At 50.6% G+C, this 17219-nt stretch overlaps 1 protein-coding gene across 2 annotated transcripts in view; it reads right to left on the minus strand.

The window, feature by feature from the left end:
- Positions 1–6776: 6776 nt before the first annotated feature.
- The window catches only part of RBM6 (RNA binding motif protein 6), a 57285-nt gene continuing 46842 nt past the window's right edge, over positions 6777–17219 (minus strand). For both annotated transcript variants that reach the window (XM_065075274.1, XM_065075275.1), the window contains exons 13-23: positions 16889–16931; positions 16248–16308; positions 15207–15298; positions 14365–14517; positions 13205–13294; positions 12353–12442; positions 11484–11753; positions 10859–10933; positions 10154–10251; positions 8819–8930; positions 6777–7063 (exon numbers count right to left, since the gene is read on the minus strand). In XM_065075274.1, coding sequence (XP_064931346.1) covers positions 6938–7063; positions 8819–8930; positions 10154–10251; positions 10859–10933; positions 11484–11753; positions 12353–12442; positions 13205–13294; positions 14365–14517; positions 15207–15298; positions 16248–16308; positions 16889–16931 — 1210 coding nt within the window. In that variant the 3' untranslated portion in view covers positions 6777–6937. The remainder of the gene's footprint in view (positions 7064–8818; positions 8931–10153; positions 10252–10858; positions 10934–11483; positions 11754–12352; positions 12443–13204; positions 13295–14364; positions 14518–15206; positions 15299–16247; positions 16309–16888; positions 16932–17219) is intronic.

Genomic DNA, 17219 nt, shown 5'->3' on the forward strand with positions numbered 1-17219 from the left:
TTCAGAAGTGCACCCCTGAGCCACATTAACATGCTGGAGCAGGCACACCCAACAGGGCTTTGGAGAAAAGGCCTTTGCTGTGTAACTGCCTTGTGCCCAGAGAGCTGCTGGACTGTCTCCTAAGTCCCAGCAACAGGGAGGACCCAAGGGAACTGCCCAAAATCCCAGTGGGGCCAGGGAGGGTGTCAGGGCCCTGGGGGCACTGATTTGCCTCACCTGGGCCCTCACACACCCACCTGCTGATCATTGGGCTGGGAGCTCCATTTAAGCCCAGGCCTGGGTTATAAGCCCTTTCCTAAGCTGTGCTGCAGGTCCAGACTGCTCTTCTGGGTGGATTTCAGGCTGATGTAGGCAGCCCCAGCTCCTGGATGGACCTCAGAGCAATGTTACTGGCAGCTTTGTTACCAGCTTCTTGGTGGCACATGTCACTACCCCCACGCTGGCCATACTCAGGTCCTGTGGGGTGGCACCCTGGTGGGTGAGGACACCGCCTGTGCTGGGGTCACCCTGCTCCTGCTGCTCCCACCAAATGGGAACCCAAACTACCCCAGCACAGGCACCTCAGCTGTTCCTCACCTCCCTCTGGATCGAGCCCGACGTGACACAACATGAAGTCATACGGTATGTATGCATCCTGCAGCACAGGAGATGCTCCCCAGGGTTATCCCCAGCAGTGGTGTTTGTAAGGTAATGACTGCAGATGGCTCCAGAGGATGAGCTTCAAGCTGTTATCCAGCTCTCTGCTGTTTCTGGACCTGCCCATCCTTCCATTGTGTGGGATGGTGGTCCCCTGGGTTGTAATTAATGCTCTCATTCCCCAGTTTCCTTGCAACACACCCGAATGCTCTGCAGGGAAGTGAGGTGCACATTAACAGCTGGGTGGGACGGGACAGGCTTCTTCCAGGCTGCAAATGGGCTGAGCAACGCATGCACGGAGCAGAACTGTGCTCCTGGAGGGGATGAGAAGTGTTGGTGGCAGTGCTGTGCACGGCTGGGTTGGTGCTCATGTTGCTGACCCACTCATGATTCCCAGGGCCAGCCCTGTGTGCCCCAGTGCAAGAGGTGGGTGCTGGAGATGGGCCAGCACTGGCACAGTAAGCTGCGGGTCCCCCCTCCACAGCTGGAAATGCCGTGGAATCCTGGAACAGTTTGGGTGTGAAGGGACCTTCAAAGCTCATCCAGTCCAACCCCTGCCACAAGCAGGGACATCTTCACCCAGATCAGGTTGCTCAGAGGCCCATCCAGCCTGGCCTGGGAGTCCTCCAGGGATGGGACATCCACCACCAACCCAGGTAACCTGGGCCAGTGTTTTACCACCTTCAGCGTAAAAAATTTCTTCCTTAAATTTAGTCTGAATCTACCTTATTTTAGTTTAAAACCATTACCCCTTGTTTTATCAAATGCTTCTGCCTTTTTCCTCTGCTGGGAGTAACCAGCACAACTGATTCTCCTCCCAGCAGCATGTTGGGGAGGGGGGCAGTGGGTGCCAGGCAGGGCGGCAGTGTGAGTCCAGGGACAACCTCCTGCCCTGGGTGGGCTGGAGCACGTGGTGAGGGATGTGCTGCAGCAGGACCCTGAGCACACGCTGGGGAGTTTGAGTAGTGGGAGGTTCGTGTGGAAGGTCTGTGTCCTCTTGGCTGCCCTTTTCTGTAGGGAAGAAGCTTCTTTTTCATGGTATTATTTCCCTGGGCCAGGGCTGTTTTGCCCACGGTGAGAGATGCTGCTGTGAGGCAGCCTGGTGCCATCTCATCCCATTAACCCCTTCTCCACACACACACCCCAGCAGCAACTTGGCCAAAACAGATCCCCTTCAAAATGTGCCGGCAAAGGAAATCAAGTCAGAATTTAGACAAGGGCTTGTGCCTCTGCTTATCTCAGCTATTCCAGTCATTATGTGACTTACGTCATTCATCTTCCTTTGGATATTTGCTACTGGATGGAACTCTATGAAAGTGTGATTTCACAAAGATTATACTTGCTGACATTCGAAAGCATAATGTCCTCAGTGCAAAGAACAGAATAGTCTTTCTTGTTTGTATATGGATAAATACAGAAATACATAATTCACATTAAAACGGGGGCATGATTTGAGTGACAGCCTCCTTTGAATATTAAACTCCTGTTTCTCTTAAAACATTAAGTGACTAAAAATATTCATGATACTTATCGGGAATCTTCCCACATTCAACTAGGGGCATGTACAGATTTTTATTACTCTGCTCTTTCATTTCAGATAAAGACAAGGCCTTTGGATTTGTTTGAAATATTTATTAAAAATGGCTTATTGAAATGTATTTGCTCCTAAAGATTTTAGCAGTAGAACTGTAGCCCACTCATGTTCTGCTGATGTCCTGTGCTTGGGGGTGTCCTGGCAGAGCTTTGCCTGCTGAGGAGTTGCCTGACACCAAGTTCAGTTGTAGCCGTACAAGCCTGCAATGCCCCTCATGTCCAGCAGCAGCTGCACTTGTTCACTGGTTGTATTAGACAAGAAATCCCTGGGGCTGGGTGTTTTTAGTTCAGTTGCAGCTGAGTGGTAGAAACCAAATTTGTGGAGCATCAGAAGTTGCCTCTGTTGGAGGAAAAACAGGGTGTCTGATGCCACTGATGGAATGGATGTACCTGGGCTACAAAGATGTGAGATTTTTCTATGCCAAACTGTGTAACCCACTTCAGAGAGGGTCCTGAAAAGTACCTGCCAGGCCAACGAGATGCAGCCAGGTCTGGTCTCAGGCTCTGCACTACCCTAGTCAGGCACGTTTTCCTCTGCCAGGTCTGTGCTGCAGGAGGGCAGGTACCGCATCCTGCACTCACCTCTTGGCTGGCTTTCTGGGCCATCTTTATGCTCTCTGCAATGAGTAAGTGTGTTTGGTCTGCAGAAAGAGCAGTTGTGAGCTCCTGCTTTGGTGCCACGCTGCAGAGGGAAGATCCCCACTGTGTGTATTTGCTGCTGCCTGCAGCCCTTGTCCCGCTTGCTGTGCCAGTCCCTGGGGGAAGGGGGACAGGAACCATGTTAGCAAAAAGCTGTGTCACTTCTGCTTTTCAGAATGGACTCTGGAGAAAGCCATGGCTGAGATAAAGCAGCACTTGTTTTATTCTGTTGACAGCAGAAAAGCCATGTGCCCACCTTGCAGAAGGACAACTTGCTTCTGTCCTTTCCTGGCTGCGCTGGAGCCGAGTGGGGCAGCCCCAGCCCCCTTCCAGGGACACCTCTGCTCTCCCTGAAGCAGCTCGCTGCTGCGGATGGAAGTCTCTTTTTTCTCCTTCCCCTTTACAAATTCTTCCCTCATCTCATCTGGCTGTTTTCCTTTTAGAAAGCACAACTCCAGCTCTTTACATCAATATGTTCCACTTACAAGGCCTTGAATCATTGTTGTATCAACATTAATATAAACAAATATTGAAAATCAAAGAGTATCTAGAATCACAGAATAGTTTGGGTTTAAGGGACCTTCCAAGCTCATCCAGTGCCACCCTTGCCATGAGCAGGGACACATTCACTCAGATCAAGTTGCTCAGAGCCCATCCATGAGGCATGAAGCTCCCATTCACACCGGCCTTAGTACTGGTTACAATTGCTCCAGTCCTCCTGGGAACGACTTCTCCGCGCCCATCAACTGCTCCAACACAGGACTTCCCTTGTGAGCTGTTCCAACAGTCTTGGCTGGACCTTCCAAGAAATAAAAATAAATGGCAATCTTCAGGCATGCCCATCACCACAGGATGGCACACCAGGCAGCATGCTGCACGTGACAACAGCTCTAGGACAGTTGTGAATAAGCTCTGTAATACAAAGAAAATAATTATAAGATATAAAGGGAGTTGAAATGCAGCTGTGGCTTTAGGTGACCATCCTTTAAAAAAATATTAAATATATCAAAGCCACTACACCATTGACAAATAGTCAGGGTTTCTACATTACCACCTATGCTGCTGCTTACCTAAGAGAATATGAGGTTTCCTGGCTTGTTGCTGATTTTTAATGCTTTTAGCTCCTTACTCTATTTGTTTGTCCTAGTCACCTCATCCCAACCCTGCTGGAGTGCTCCTCCACATTCCCTCACCCCGGATATCCCCCATCTGGTGCACACACAGGTAGACATCATTCCCATGTGTATATGTACATTCCTATGTGTATATGTACCTTATATACACACGCACATCTTCAAGGGAATACAGAGAGGCTGGGTTATCTTGGGGAAGAGGAATTCAGAGGAATTAAGTCAATACAAAATGTAGGGGTTACCTTGATTTTCCATGAGCTGGTGGTACTGGGATACTCTTTTCAGTTGGGGTGAGTGGCGTTTTCCAGCCACACACAGCACACCCCCTTGAAACCTCACATTTTATGAGTAACACGGTATTGTTCCAACATCTTAAGCCACAAGCCATATTCCTGATTTCCTATAATCAGTTACTATGATCCTCAAAATAATGGCAGCCAAGAAATTTAGTGTTTCAATGATTAAGATAAATAATGGGAAGTAGATCTATCTCCACTGAGGAAGGATTTCTCTCAATTGGAGACAGATGCACCTTGCAATTAGAGGTTTTTTTTTTAAGATCTTTTTCTCCTCTTTTCACTACAGTCTGTTCCTGCTCCTCTCGTGTTCCTGACTCGAGCCCTGGCAATCGGCCTACAAGGCAAGTGCTGCATTGCCTCTCCTTCCACATATGCACATCACGCCAACGACAAGCGAGCAAGCACGCGAAGGCAAAGCTAAGCCAAGGAACACACATCATTGACTGAGGTCCATCTGTCCAAAGGAAGCTGCTCTAACATTTATCTGTTTTATTATCTAATTAATTATGTACCATCAGTTGTTAACAAGTTTTCACTAAGATGGATGTACCCACTTAGCAAATTAATAAGATCAGATAACGGGTTCCTGCAGTTGGTGGCTGTGAAGGATCCCCGTTCTGTCTGGGAATGACGTGCTGTGGGTGCTCACTTTTGGCATACGTGGGTGCCTGGTACACCCTGTGCAGCAGATACTGGTCTCCCCCCAAGTTCCCCATTTCCCTCCAGTGCTGCTGAAAACCACGTCCTGTCACAGTCCCCTTTCTTTCCCCCTTATGCACAAATCATTTCCAGACTCGAGAGCACGAGCCTGCTCCTCCAGATCCCCACCCCACCACCGCTCCCTTCCAGGGACCTCATCCCCAGGAGCCCATTGCCCTCCCTGTCTTCCCCCTTGCATCCCAAGACCCCCCAGGACCAAAGCCCCATCTTGCCACCCAGGCTGCAGAACTCCGTACAGCCAGGGCCTCCTTCTGTACATTTCGTCAAATGCTTTGCCCTCGTTTGGAGATCACTAGGAGGACTGTGAAGCCTTGCTACCCTTTGAGATTTTGTGCTACTCACTCAGGCTCTAGTTTGGGTTAATTCCTCAATATTTCCACCCTAACAGAGTGGAACCCTGTGGATCAGGGTCATCACACACATGCCCATTAAAAGCACCAGCATCCCCATCACCCGGACTGGCCCAATCTACAGACCCAGACAAGCTGCTGCTGGTTGCACCACTAATCCCTCAGTGTCCTTGTTTTAGCGCACAAGTTCTAGAGTGACCGACCCTTCCTCCATCTAAACTGCCACACTGTTGTCCTAAAGCAAGTTTCTTGAGCAGCTCCTCACGCTGGTTTGCACAGAGCCCCCAGACTCAGCACAGGGGACTCTCCAGTGGAGGGGCTGTCACGGACTCTTTCTAAACCAAACACCTTGCCCTGGGCACACACGTTCCCTCCCCTCACACCCATGTACTCACCAGCACCACAACGCTTGTCCCCACCTCCACCATCACTGGGTGCAGCACCAAGGGCTGGGGTGCCAGCCAGTGAGTTCCCCACACCTCTCCGGGCTTGCCTGTGTTGGAGATGAGGAAAAGCAGCGTGGACAGGCCTTGTGCTCCCTGTAGCTGTCAGGTGTTGCACAGTGGCACTTCACCTCCACATCTTGCTGTCTTCAGCTTCCACGTCTCCCGTTTTCCCTCCGTAGGGATATTTGATGCTGGGCCAGCTCTCTGCCAGCAAGCAGCGCTGGGTGCCGGCCAGTGCAGTTCCACACCACGTCCTGCCCACCTGTTCCCGCCAGCCACCACCATCAGCGTCAGCCTTATCCGCACAGGCTGTGCTCAGCCTTGTCACCCATGGTCCCTGCCTTGTGCACACGCACACACATGTTCACTGTGCTTCAGACAAACCACCCCCAGAACACATCCCTGCCCAGGAGCTGCCCAAAATGACTTTTCCTCTGACAAGCACCATCCCTTGCAGGCCATCACACAGCCCCGGCCACCCTGGACCAGAACATCTATGTCCCCACAAGCATCCCCAACAGCACTGCCACCAGATCCAGGCCTCCTCATGCTCTGTGGGAAGGAAAGAGGGGGACTCTGCACTGGCTGGGGAGCCCAGATGACACCCAGCATTAGCAAGACCACCTTTAGCCATTAAGCTCCTGCTATTAATTGAACCCAGCTGTCCTTGTTAACAGCCAGGATGAATTCCACACAGGTCGCTCCTGCTCCCGAATTCTTCCCAGGCCTTGGGGACGTACCCTGCTCCCAGATCACATCCTGACCCACAAGTACAAGGCACCAGGAGCATCTGTCCCTGAGCGGGCAGGGAACGTGCTGCAGAGCAGTGCCCCAACCTGCCTCAGCCCCACTGACATGGCCACAAGCCACAGGGACCTCAGCAGCAGAGAGCAAAACACAATGGGAATCTTCCAAAGCACAACATGTTTTTAAAACATGCCATTTTAGGCACAAGACAAGCACTGACAAATTTTCAGTTTTATTAAAAAAAACTCTAGCAGCAAAACCTGTAACAATTCAAAAAAACAACAAAAAAACCCAGACCAAACCCTCAAGAGAACAGGACACAGACAGAAAGAGACGGAGATGGAGAGAGACAGGCTTGGGGTTTTCTCTACCATTCACTCCAGTTCCTTATAGCGGGCGAACATGACTCTCCTGACAGCGTCGCGGTAGGTCTCGTTGGACTGCCGCTTGCTGGGCTTCCCGGGGGCACCCAGACCAGGGCCCTTCTTCCGATTTTCTGCCTGAAAACAAGACACAGCCTGTGTTAGCGATCAACCCTCTTTGCTGACTGCCCACAAAGGAAAAGCTTTCCCCAGGCTGACAGCTGACTGCTCCCGCGTGAATCCAGGATGAACAGCAAGTGCACCGTGTTCCTCCAAAAGCTGTTTGGGAGAAACTCTTGGCCCTTTGCAGGCAACAAAACCGCAGTCAGCAAATGCCTGTTGAGAACCAAACCACGGCGATCAGCACGAGCAGACGGTGGGGTATGAGCAGGCAGCCAAAACAGGCAGGGCCAGCAGACGCCAGGCAGCGTGTGCAAGCGAGGATTGAAACAGTAAAGGAAAGCGCCAGCGAGAGAGCTGGGCTCCTGGGGAGCTGTTTGCCGTTTGCCTGCATTTGCACAAGCTCAGCTGTTCTCTCCTCTAACAGAGCTCCCATGGGCTGTGGTAGCTCACTTTGAATTTCAACCAGTTTTTAACGACTGGCTTTTGCAGCCAGCATCTGAATTATTCAGTAATACCTGCCTAGAGTTAGCCCAGGAGAGCTAGCCCAAGGCTGGAAGCTTCTCTTGCTTTTAAGTCTGACTTATCTGAATACCAGAGATGTGATCAATTAGGCTGAGAGATCAAAGTCCTGTGGGGCTGAAGTGGGCACATGGCTTTGTCCAGCATGACTTGGAAGTGAGAAGAAAGCACATCTCTGGGGCCCTTCTGGGAGGCTTGTGTAGGATTGTACGACGGCTGTGCTTCGCAATCAGCTCCCGCAGCCGGTCCAGGGAGCCCTGATCAGAGGTCAGAGCCCCCAGAGCACATCGCTGCAGCGGGCGCTTCGGCAAAGCCCGTCCTGTGGCCACAGGAAACTTTCCCTGAGGACTGAGGAGCAGCTGGGGCCGGTGCCTGCTGTCTGCACTGAAGAGGAAATCTTGCCTCGTGTGTGTGTGGGCTCAAGCAAACACACGTCACGAAGCTTCAAATATTTGCCTTTAATGATAAACTCGACTGCAAGCTGAATGTCGCAACATGAGCTGTGCTGCAAGCTGCCTGCCACTCGGCGAAGCACTGACACCGTGTCAGTGAGCCAGCCGGACGATAAAGCCACCACAAGTGATGGTAGCCACAAGGGCACGGTGCTGCTCACGTGCCCCTGGGCAAGCTATGCCAGTCCCTGGCCTGTGCTGCTTGTCAGATAGACCCTCTCCAGCAAATTAAGGTCCACTGAGACCAGCCTGTCCCAAGAAGGCAGGATCTACCCAGTCCTGCCTGACCCTGAAGCCCTTTGCTGCCAGGGACTCTGCTCCTCATCAGACCACGCACCCCGGTGCTCCCTTCTGCAGTCCAGAACAGCAGCAAGAGCCTCACAGGCAGAGCAGACAAACGATATCACATACCCTGTGGCTCTGGCCACGCTTGCACCTCCCAGGAGAAGGTTCACCTTCTCCCCAGCTTACACAGCTGCAGGGCACTCAACTGGTGACCTGCTCCAACCCCAGCCTGGCTTTGGGCAGGTATTCATCAGGCACTCACACCCTCCCTGCTCACTGTTACTCTATTCTCAGCTGCTCCAGATCCATATAAATTCTAACCTTTTCTCGCTGCCAACACGCTTGCAGTCCCTCCCAGCCTACAAAGTTGATCAGCGCACACGTATTATTCCATCATGTGGTGCAGAGACTTGCAGCCCGACTCTTGTGCCGGCTGGGAATTTGGTCCAGCTGTCCTGGGAGACATCACTGGCCGCAGGACAGGGATGTGTCTGGAAAGCAAGGGAAGACTCACCTCCATTGGGGATGTTGTGCCCTGCTGGTTGTGGCTGAAGCCCTTCTTCCACCCCGTGGACTGAAACATGCGGTTCCCTTTGTTGTTACTATCCATCCTGGGGTCATAGTCACTGCAAAAGAGGCAGAATCAATTGTCCAGCTTTGCAGGGCTTCAAACACATGCCAGGGATTTCCAGCTCTGCTAATTGCACCTTCACCGATATTCCAGCCTCTCCCGAGGGGCACCCAAGTTGCTTGCAAGAAGCACACTGCCCAAGGGATCCAACATGGTGGATTCTGGGTGCAGGACTCAGACAGCTTTGACTGTAAAACTTCTTGTCCCACACAAAAAACACACCAGTGCATATCAGGCTCCAAACTATTTATGATACAAGCAAACCAGGAGCATTCTGTGCTTGCATTTCTTAATCTGAATTTTAGCAATATCAAGAAAGTGAAGTCTAATCCCTGCTGCTCTGTTAGGTCTTTCTTTTCTCTCAGTGCTGTGGTCATTGAGCTCAACAGTTTTTGATTCAGACATGCTTTTTCCCACCTGGTCATTACTCATCCAAAACCATTAACTAAGCCCCACCATTTAAAAAACTGCTCAACACAAAAATAGCTTCCTTCAGGCAAGTTCTCCTTTCTGGCTGCTGACGACACTGCAGACAAACTGCTTTAGTTTATCCACAGCTATTCCAGGAAAACAGAGGGAAGAGAAAACGCAGATTTTTCAACTGCAAGACACGGAGTAAAGGTCCCCGTCTGAGGTGCTGTACCAGAAGGCACACAACCAGTTTTGTCCCCAACACACGCCTAGCAGCTCCTCAGCCCGCTGCAACACGTGAGCTCACGGCAGGCAGGCCTTCCGAGAGCTCCGCACAGCACGCACTTTCTTCCTCCACCTACTCCAAATGAGATGGAAACAGCTCCCAGCATTCCTCTGAGTCAGTGGAACAGATGAAACACAGCTTTGCTCTTTCTGTCAATGGTTGGGTGCCAGGACAGGGGGACAGCAAGTGCCTTAATGATGAGGTAGCTTCAACAAGCTGCATTTTGCACCCTGTGCCTGGCCAGACACACTCAAACCCCCATCTCACCCATCCAGCTTGAATCTGCTGTCCCCTAAACCCTCATTTCCACCCCTGCACTACAGAGCCCTGGTGCTCCCCTGCTCTCTCTGAGAAGTCCTGCAGCACAAGAGGCTGCTCTCCCCACAGGAATCCCAGCCTGTATGGCCGTTCCTCTTGCAGATCCACCCCATGGGCTGATCCCTGGCCTTGGCATGCCAGTGGCACACATACCATCCTGGCACCAGCAGCCCCAAAGAGCCTGAACGAGGAGCAGCCATTACCTCTCTGAATCCCGGTCGTATCTGAGTCGTTTCCTCTCTGGTGAATCCATCTGCTGGAATTTTTCTCTCCGGTCATTTCCTTTGTCTTTATATCTCCCCTTCATAACAGAAATAGCAAAGTAAGTACAGGAGCTATGGAGGATTCAGCCCTCCACAGGAATCTGCTCTGCAGCCAGGTTTCATCTCATCCTCAGCTGGCTGCAAATATGTCCTGGGGACCCACAAACCCTGGATGTTTCCAGGATGCACAATCCATTCATGCTGTCCTGATGGCATCTGTTGGGCTGACCCAGACCTGTGGTTGCAGCCTTCCAGCTACGGCACTGGAAACAGCTCTGCTGCCTTCCCAACAATGGGCAGCTACAGCTCTCCCAGTCCTGGCCAGGCAGCAGCAGCCCAGGTCCATACACGGCTTCAATTTTAGATGGATATCTGGGTCCCACTCAGCGTAGAGCCCAGCGTTGGCTTGCAGGACAACAGAATCACACTCAGACCCCACCGGGAGAAGAGAGGCCTGCTCCTGGAAGTCACAGTTCTATCTGCAGGTTCAAATGCAGACAGTGTCCACAGTTCAGTCTAAGACTCTCTGGGAGGAGTTTGATGCCCTGGCTGCAGATACAGGTGCTGAAGTGGAGGTTCTGCCTGGGACCAACACCCCCCGATATAGGACCACAACCAGAAGTCCGCCCATCACTTCAGACCCACCTCACGCTCTCTCTTCTCCAAATATGCCAGTTCCTGCTCAGATCGTTTGATCTTCATATGTATCTCCAGGTTTTGCTGGAAGGAAGAAAACAGAAGCCAGTGTCAGCAGAGGACACAAGCTGTCAGGGTCATCTGTACATTGGGCAGGTAAAGCAGCATTCCCTTGCACCTGCACTATACTCACTGCAGCAGCTTCTCTTGCAGCCCAGACTACCTGCTCCCCCCCAAGTGCAGGAGCACTTCCTTTCCAAAGTAAGGAAGACAACTGGTTCTATTTTATGCAGTTTGGCCCTCCAAGAATAGCTCAAAGGCAGCACAGAACATGGGGAGGCAAGTGCTAAGTTCCTACTGCTATCACACTCCTGTGTGCCAGCACCCGCTCTTCCCAAGCCTGAGCTATCTCCCTATGGCTTAAAAAGTCACACCTTGATGTTACAGCACTCCCATGAGAGGAACCAGCAGCTCACACAATGCTTTGAACAGCACTTTGATTGGAACCTGCTACTGTGTCAAACCCAGCTCTTCCCACCCAGCCATCGCATTTTTCCCTGCACATTATAAAGCTGCTGAGCCAATGGCAGCTTGCAGCACACACGCAGCCCCCCAGCAACCAGCTCCCCCGTACCTTGTGCAGGTTGGAGAGCTGCTGGTGCTTGATGAGCACCTCTTTGTTGGGAAACTGCCTCCTGCACAGCAAGCAGGCCAGTTTGTTCCAGTCGGTCAGCTTGTCGTCGTTGGCCTTAGCCTTCCTCGCCTGCTCCTTGCGTTGTGCTGGTGGGTGGGGAGGCGGCAGCCACTGCGCCTGTGACTGCTCCTCCTCTTCCTCCTCTTCTTCATTATCGCTGTCTCCTCCATATTCTCCTAGAAGTCCTATCAGAGGGTTCACCACCTTGGGCTGAGGAAAGAGGCAGAAGAGTGTGATAATTAGTAGCATCACGCCTGCTCTGCCACGTGGGGCTCTGCTTCCCCACCCAGTTTCCCCACAGATTCTCTGTTCCAGCCCAGGAGCCACAAAGCACCACCCCAGCAGCATGGGCAGGGAATGGGAAGAAGCTGGTTGGCCAGCGTTTAAACACCACACGGCAGAACCCTTGTGTTCTCTTGACAGGTTGTGCTTTGGTGCCAGGCTTTCCCAAACTGCCACACAAGAAGCTGACCATAGCAGCAGCTCTTTGGCAGGGACCTGCTGTCAGTCACTTCCTCCAGCAATGGAGATCAGGGAGGTCTGGCCTTTCTCAGTCCTCAAGACTTCTTGAAGTGGAAAATTTTTCTGCCTAAGGACTGCTCAAGTGAGGAGGCCCATGTTAGAAGCCCGCAAACAAGCTCAGAGTTATAAAACACACTGCCTTCACCATTCCATCTCCAGTGCTCCCTTCTCTGGCACGAAAAGCCAGCACCTCTGCCACCCAAGGTCACAGCTAGGCTCTGGTGAGCCTCCCTAGTCTTCTACCCAAGCTCGAACAAGTCAAAAGTCCATCCTATGGAGCCACTTACTGGAGCTGCGCTCTCGTCCTTTTTCACAGAGGGAGGTAATGGTTTTTTAAAGACATCTTCTGCAGAGAACTTCTCCTCTCCAGTCTCATTCTGAAACAGTCAAGATCAGGCATTACGACTCCCACAGCACAGACTCGGTGCACCTAACAGCTAAGCACCCATTTAAACAGGCCTTCTAGGAAACCAGGCAGTTGGCAGAGATGGTGGTTTTGGTGGGAGACATTCCCCTCCTGGGGGATTCACAGCTCTCCTGGAGCTATGCTCTTGCTTTCAGCAGCTCACCGTGCTGTCCCAGCCTGTTCCCCGGCCACTCTGCCAGACAGTGATGCTGACAGCAGTCCAGCTGTGCCTCAGACTAGGGAGGGAGCCGAGGCAGGGCCAGGTCACATCGGACACCTCTGTGTGTACACAAAGGACACGGAGACCAGGCACAAAGCCACCTGCACAGCCAGCATGGGAGCAGAGAAACCCGGAAGAGTTAGTCCTGCTTGGATGTGAGAGGTGAGACAAAGCACAAGTACTAGCGAGGTGGGGAGGGGAAAGGACAAAACCAGTGTTCTCTGCTGTGTCTGTAGCACAATGCATGGGCAGGCTCGACCAGCGCGGTGGTGTTCTGAGGATCTTCTTTATACTGGACAGAGACACCAGAGACTGCAGTCACCCAGCACTGCAACAGGATGAGCCTGTGATGCTCACTCATACACTCAGCAGCACAACAAGCAGGCTAGGGTGAAGCTTCACATCTACACGCTTTACAGAAAACTCGTCTGAAGCTCTGGACATGCTCTGGTTTAGCAGTTCATCAGCTACTCAGACTTGACTGGGGAAGACAAGCGCTATGCAACATCTTACCAGGCCTGCACTCTCATCCTTTTTCACAGAGGGAGGCAATGGCTTTTTGAAGACATCTTCTGTAAAGAACCTCTCCTCTCCAGGCTCATTCTGAAAAACCCAAGACCAAGTGTTAGGCCAGCAGCAGCACAAGGGTCAGAGAGTGCACACAGTAGCCAGAAAGCCGCGTCTGAGCATCCACAGAAACCAGGCAGCCCGGAACAGTGATGGGAGGATTCCTACTGGAGATGCTTTCACACTCCTCAGACAAGACCATGTCTGTCCTAGGTCAGTGCCTGTGAAAGCAGGCATCCTCCACAACAGGTAAGACTCCTCAGCTGGCTTGGTACCAACTTCAGGGACAATTGCACCCCTTGGGTGCCAACTGCCGAGGGCTGGTCCTGCTACAGAGCACATCCAGACTAAAAGGCAAAGGGGAAACGATGTTTCTGCATTCACGGCTCAGTCACTTCTGCCAACTCTCCTGACTCTCCCTGGGCCCAGTCAGTGTCACAGCACTGTTGTGGAAGATCCTACTCCAAGTCCTCATGCTCAAACACTGCTTTGGGCAGATACTCCACCCCAGCAGGTCCCCACACAGTGTTTGCTCATGGGGTAAACACTGAAGGGCACTGCCCCAGGACTGGGGCTGGACTCTGGGAGGGATTGTACAGGATGTCTGTCACAGACTCCTATCTGTGTTCTATCTCGGTTCACCTTTGCAGCCTGCCTGCACAGTCTGCCTCATCTTCCTGCCTGTCTGTGGTGTTTGGAGGGGGCAGGAATTGCGGTTAGAGGAAAGCTTGGTCTCTGTTATTATCTGACTTGCTATGTTTAAACATCTCTGCTATTTTTCCATTGGCTCTGCTACAATAGTCGAGTACTTTCAGTAGTGTGAGTGAAATGTGTGTGTCAGTTACCTGGATGTTTCTGAATCCTTTACCATGAAGAAGGTATAAGAAACCCTGACTCAATGTCACAAGAAAAAAATTTCAGGAAATTACCCCCACCTGGCCAGACAACCACCACATTCCTGGTCTGCTACGTCAGTATTTAATGCTTTTTGCTCACTGTCCCTCCCTCTTTGAATCCTCCATAAATTATTCTCTAATTTCTAACCTATCTTACGCCAGCCTCCTGGCCTCAGATCTCCGATCATTCTGATGCCTGCAGAGATTTACCTTAGCAGAAGTACTTCTCGCTTTCTCCTTTTTGTCCCTATTGTCCCTGCTGTGCGGCTCCTTCCTTTCATTTGTCCGTTCTTGGCTTCCATGCTGCCGCCTCTTGCCCTCTGTAGGTGATGAACAGGCTTCTCGGTCTATCGTGACTTCTCTCTGAAAGAGGCATTTGGAACAGACTTAGCCAAACCCCTGCTATCTCCTTACTGGGCTTATTGTCCTTGTTGGGCTGGGGAAACCAGCACAGCAAGATGGAATTGCAGAGCCTCAAAAAGCTGAGGGTAAAGGCTTCAGAAATTTGTTGGGGCAGAAGAAAGTTGACCACAGTGAGGTCATCAGAGTATTGCCCTGCTTGCCCAGGACACAGACATGTCCAGTATCACGAAAACAAGATGATAGTTCCAAAGAACCTCTGCTGATAGTTCTTTTTCGGCATATTTGTAACTACTGCTGGCTGGGGTCAGGGAGCAAAGAAACCACAGATGAAATAATAGCTCTGCTGTCCATCTTTTAATATAGAGAGTCACATATCACATGTCTTCGGTAAAATCTAGCCAGGATGCTCTGCCCATAAGTCTACTCAATGAACAGGGGACCAAAAACCCTCCAAAGGCAGCACTTCAGAGACCAAATAAGCAGCTACAGGAACTGGTTCAACACACAGCTAATGGGTTTGTAGCCTCTCATGGGACATGCATCCCTCCTATACAGGACTGAGTGAGAGAAACAAAGCTGCCTCCATATGTCCTATGCTTCCTGTCTTCAGGACCTAGCTGTGAAATCTCTCCAGAAAGGGCAGTTTGTAAGAATGTTCTATGTGTAAAGCTTTCTTCCCACACACTCACCTGAGTCCTGGGGTCGTAGTATGTGTCAGCTATGGGGTCGTAGTAATTCCCAGTTTCAGGATCATAAATGTATGTGGACACATCTGATGGAGCTGAACAGAGAGACAAGAGTTAACACCAGAATCTTCCAAAGGCAGAACTTGTCTTTTATGACAAGTGGGAGCAAACATTACACTGGTAAAAGGATAAAGATTGGGAAAGAAGGATTTTTCTCTCCTGGCAAAAGAGGTATGAGTATCCCAACATCACTCCACCTGCATCTTCTCTTTTTCAAGGAGTAGACAGACAGGTTTTCACAATTCTTCTGTTTTAGGACTCTGGCAAAACTTTCACATCAAAGCACACTTACAGAGGCTGTGCTGAAATCCCCAGACCACAACATTTGACCAGACAAAGCTAAAAATTCAGCAATTTTCCTATGAATGAGGTAATGAGTATCAGGCTATGTGTCCACCCACCCCTGTGAACGAGATCTGTGCTCTTTCAAACGTTCTTCTGTTTAAAGTAATGATGTTCCCCACATCCCTGCTGCCCTGTGGGTGCATGGAAGTTCCCCACAAGAAAGTGGAGCAAACTGTTTCAACAGGAAAAGCCAAAGGCCTTAGGGGTAGCCCCATAATGTGAGGAATGCTTCTCATTTCCAAAGCGTGATGAGACAGAGCTCAGCAATACTACATATAAGTTTGTAAAACAATCAGGAATGTTCTCCCAGCTACTGGCACTGCTGCATAAAGTATATTTTCTTCCGTCTCATCTAGGAATTGCTGGGCTGATCTTATCCCATCTGTTTACCACAACAAGGAAAAGCATGCAGAAAGTTTCCTTTATCTGTATGTAGTTTTGCACAGTAAGAGTAGAGAGAAACACGTCATCAGATAGGAAAATGTGACTAAACAAAGTTGGCAAGGGAACTCAGAAGTGGGTGTAGCAAACAAACCTACTCTTGGCCTTTAAAAATATTTTTGGGCTGATTTCTACATGTCAGTGCCCTTTTAAGGAAGAAAAGTCTCCACAGTAGGAGTGAGGCAGAGCTTAACTTACACTGTGCTCTGGTGCGTCTCTGTGATTCGCCGCCCCTCCTGTCTCTCATGCCCCTTCTGCCCTGGAGTAAGCAAATAACACAAACAGATCAGAGACTCTTTGACAAACATCATATTGCTTTTCCTCCCTCTCACAGCCCAAAATTCAGGAAATCAGCTCATGTAGCTACCCTAAATAGAGCACAGGCAGACAGCTTTTCATCTACGGAGCAATGGACAGTGTTGCGAAGCACAAGCCCTCTGTAGCTGCCATGAGTCTTTAAATGAGGTGCTCATGGCAATCTATATTGAAGCCTCCAGCCCATTCAGTAGGGAAGAGCCCTGTAGTCTAGTAACAAACACTAGAGAAGAGACATTCACTCCAGCAACTGAGATCAGTCATCAATTAAGTCACTCTATAAAGCGTGGTAGAGAGTAATCCAGCCTAGAACTGCCTCATGCAGCATCTGCATGCTGCCTTGCACTTCTATGCACATTATAAACAGTGTCAGGGGCCCAGCAGCAGTGAAGAGCACACTTGAGCATTATCAGCCCATCTTAAACACCTTAAACTTTCAGGAGCCCAAAGGAAAAAAGCTAAACAAAGTCAGGCTATTACCCCCGGTGCTCCCTCCCACCTGCAGGGAAGCTGTGCAGACCTACCGGACCATAGTAGGAATTGTCTCCACGGTCCCCATAGTCATTCCTGTTGAGATAAATGTTATAGGTTAATGTCAATTTGGCTTCACATTAACCTCAGTGTACTCAAAATGATCAGCAGGACCAATAAAGGCAGAAAGATCATCTTTGTTGGCCATGTGATAAATTGTGGCCAACCCAGGAGACAGAGAGACTCTGCAGGTAACTGTCACCACAAGAGTTATGACCAGTCTCTGTGCTGTGCCCACAAAGATGAATCTCTCCAATTGCTCTTTAAAAAGTTGAACCAATTAATTCCTTCACGATGAGATTTGATGGCTGGACAACAACAAGA

The sequence above is a fragment of the Columba livia genome, chromosome 10, assembly GCF_036013475.1.
Source record: "Columba livia isolate bColLiv1 breed racing homer chromosome 10, bColLiv1.pat.W.v2, whole genome shotgun sequence".
NCBI lineage: Eukaryota > Metazoa > Chordata > Aves > Columbiformes > Columbidae > Columba > Columba livia.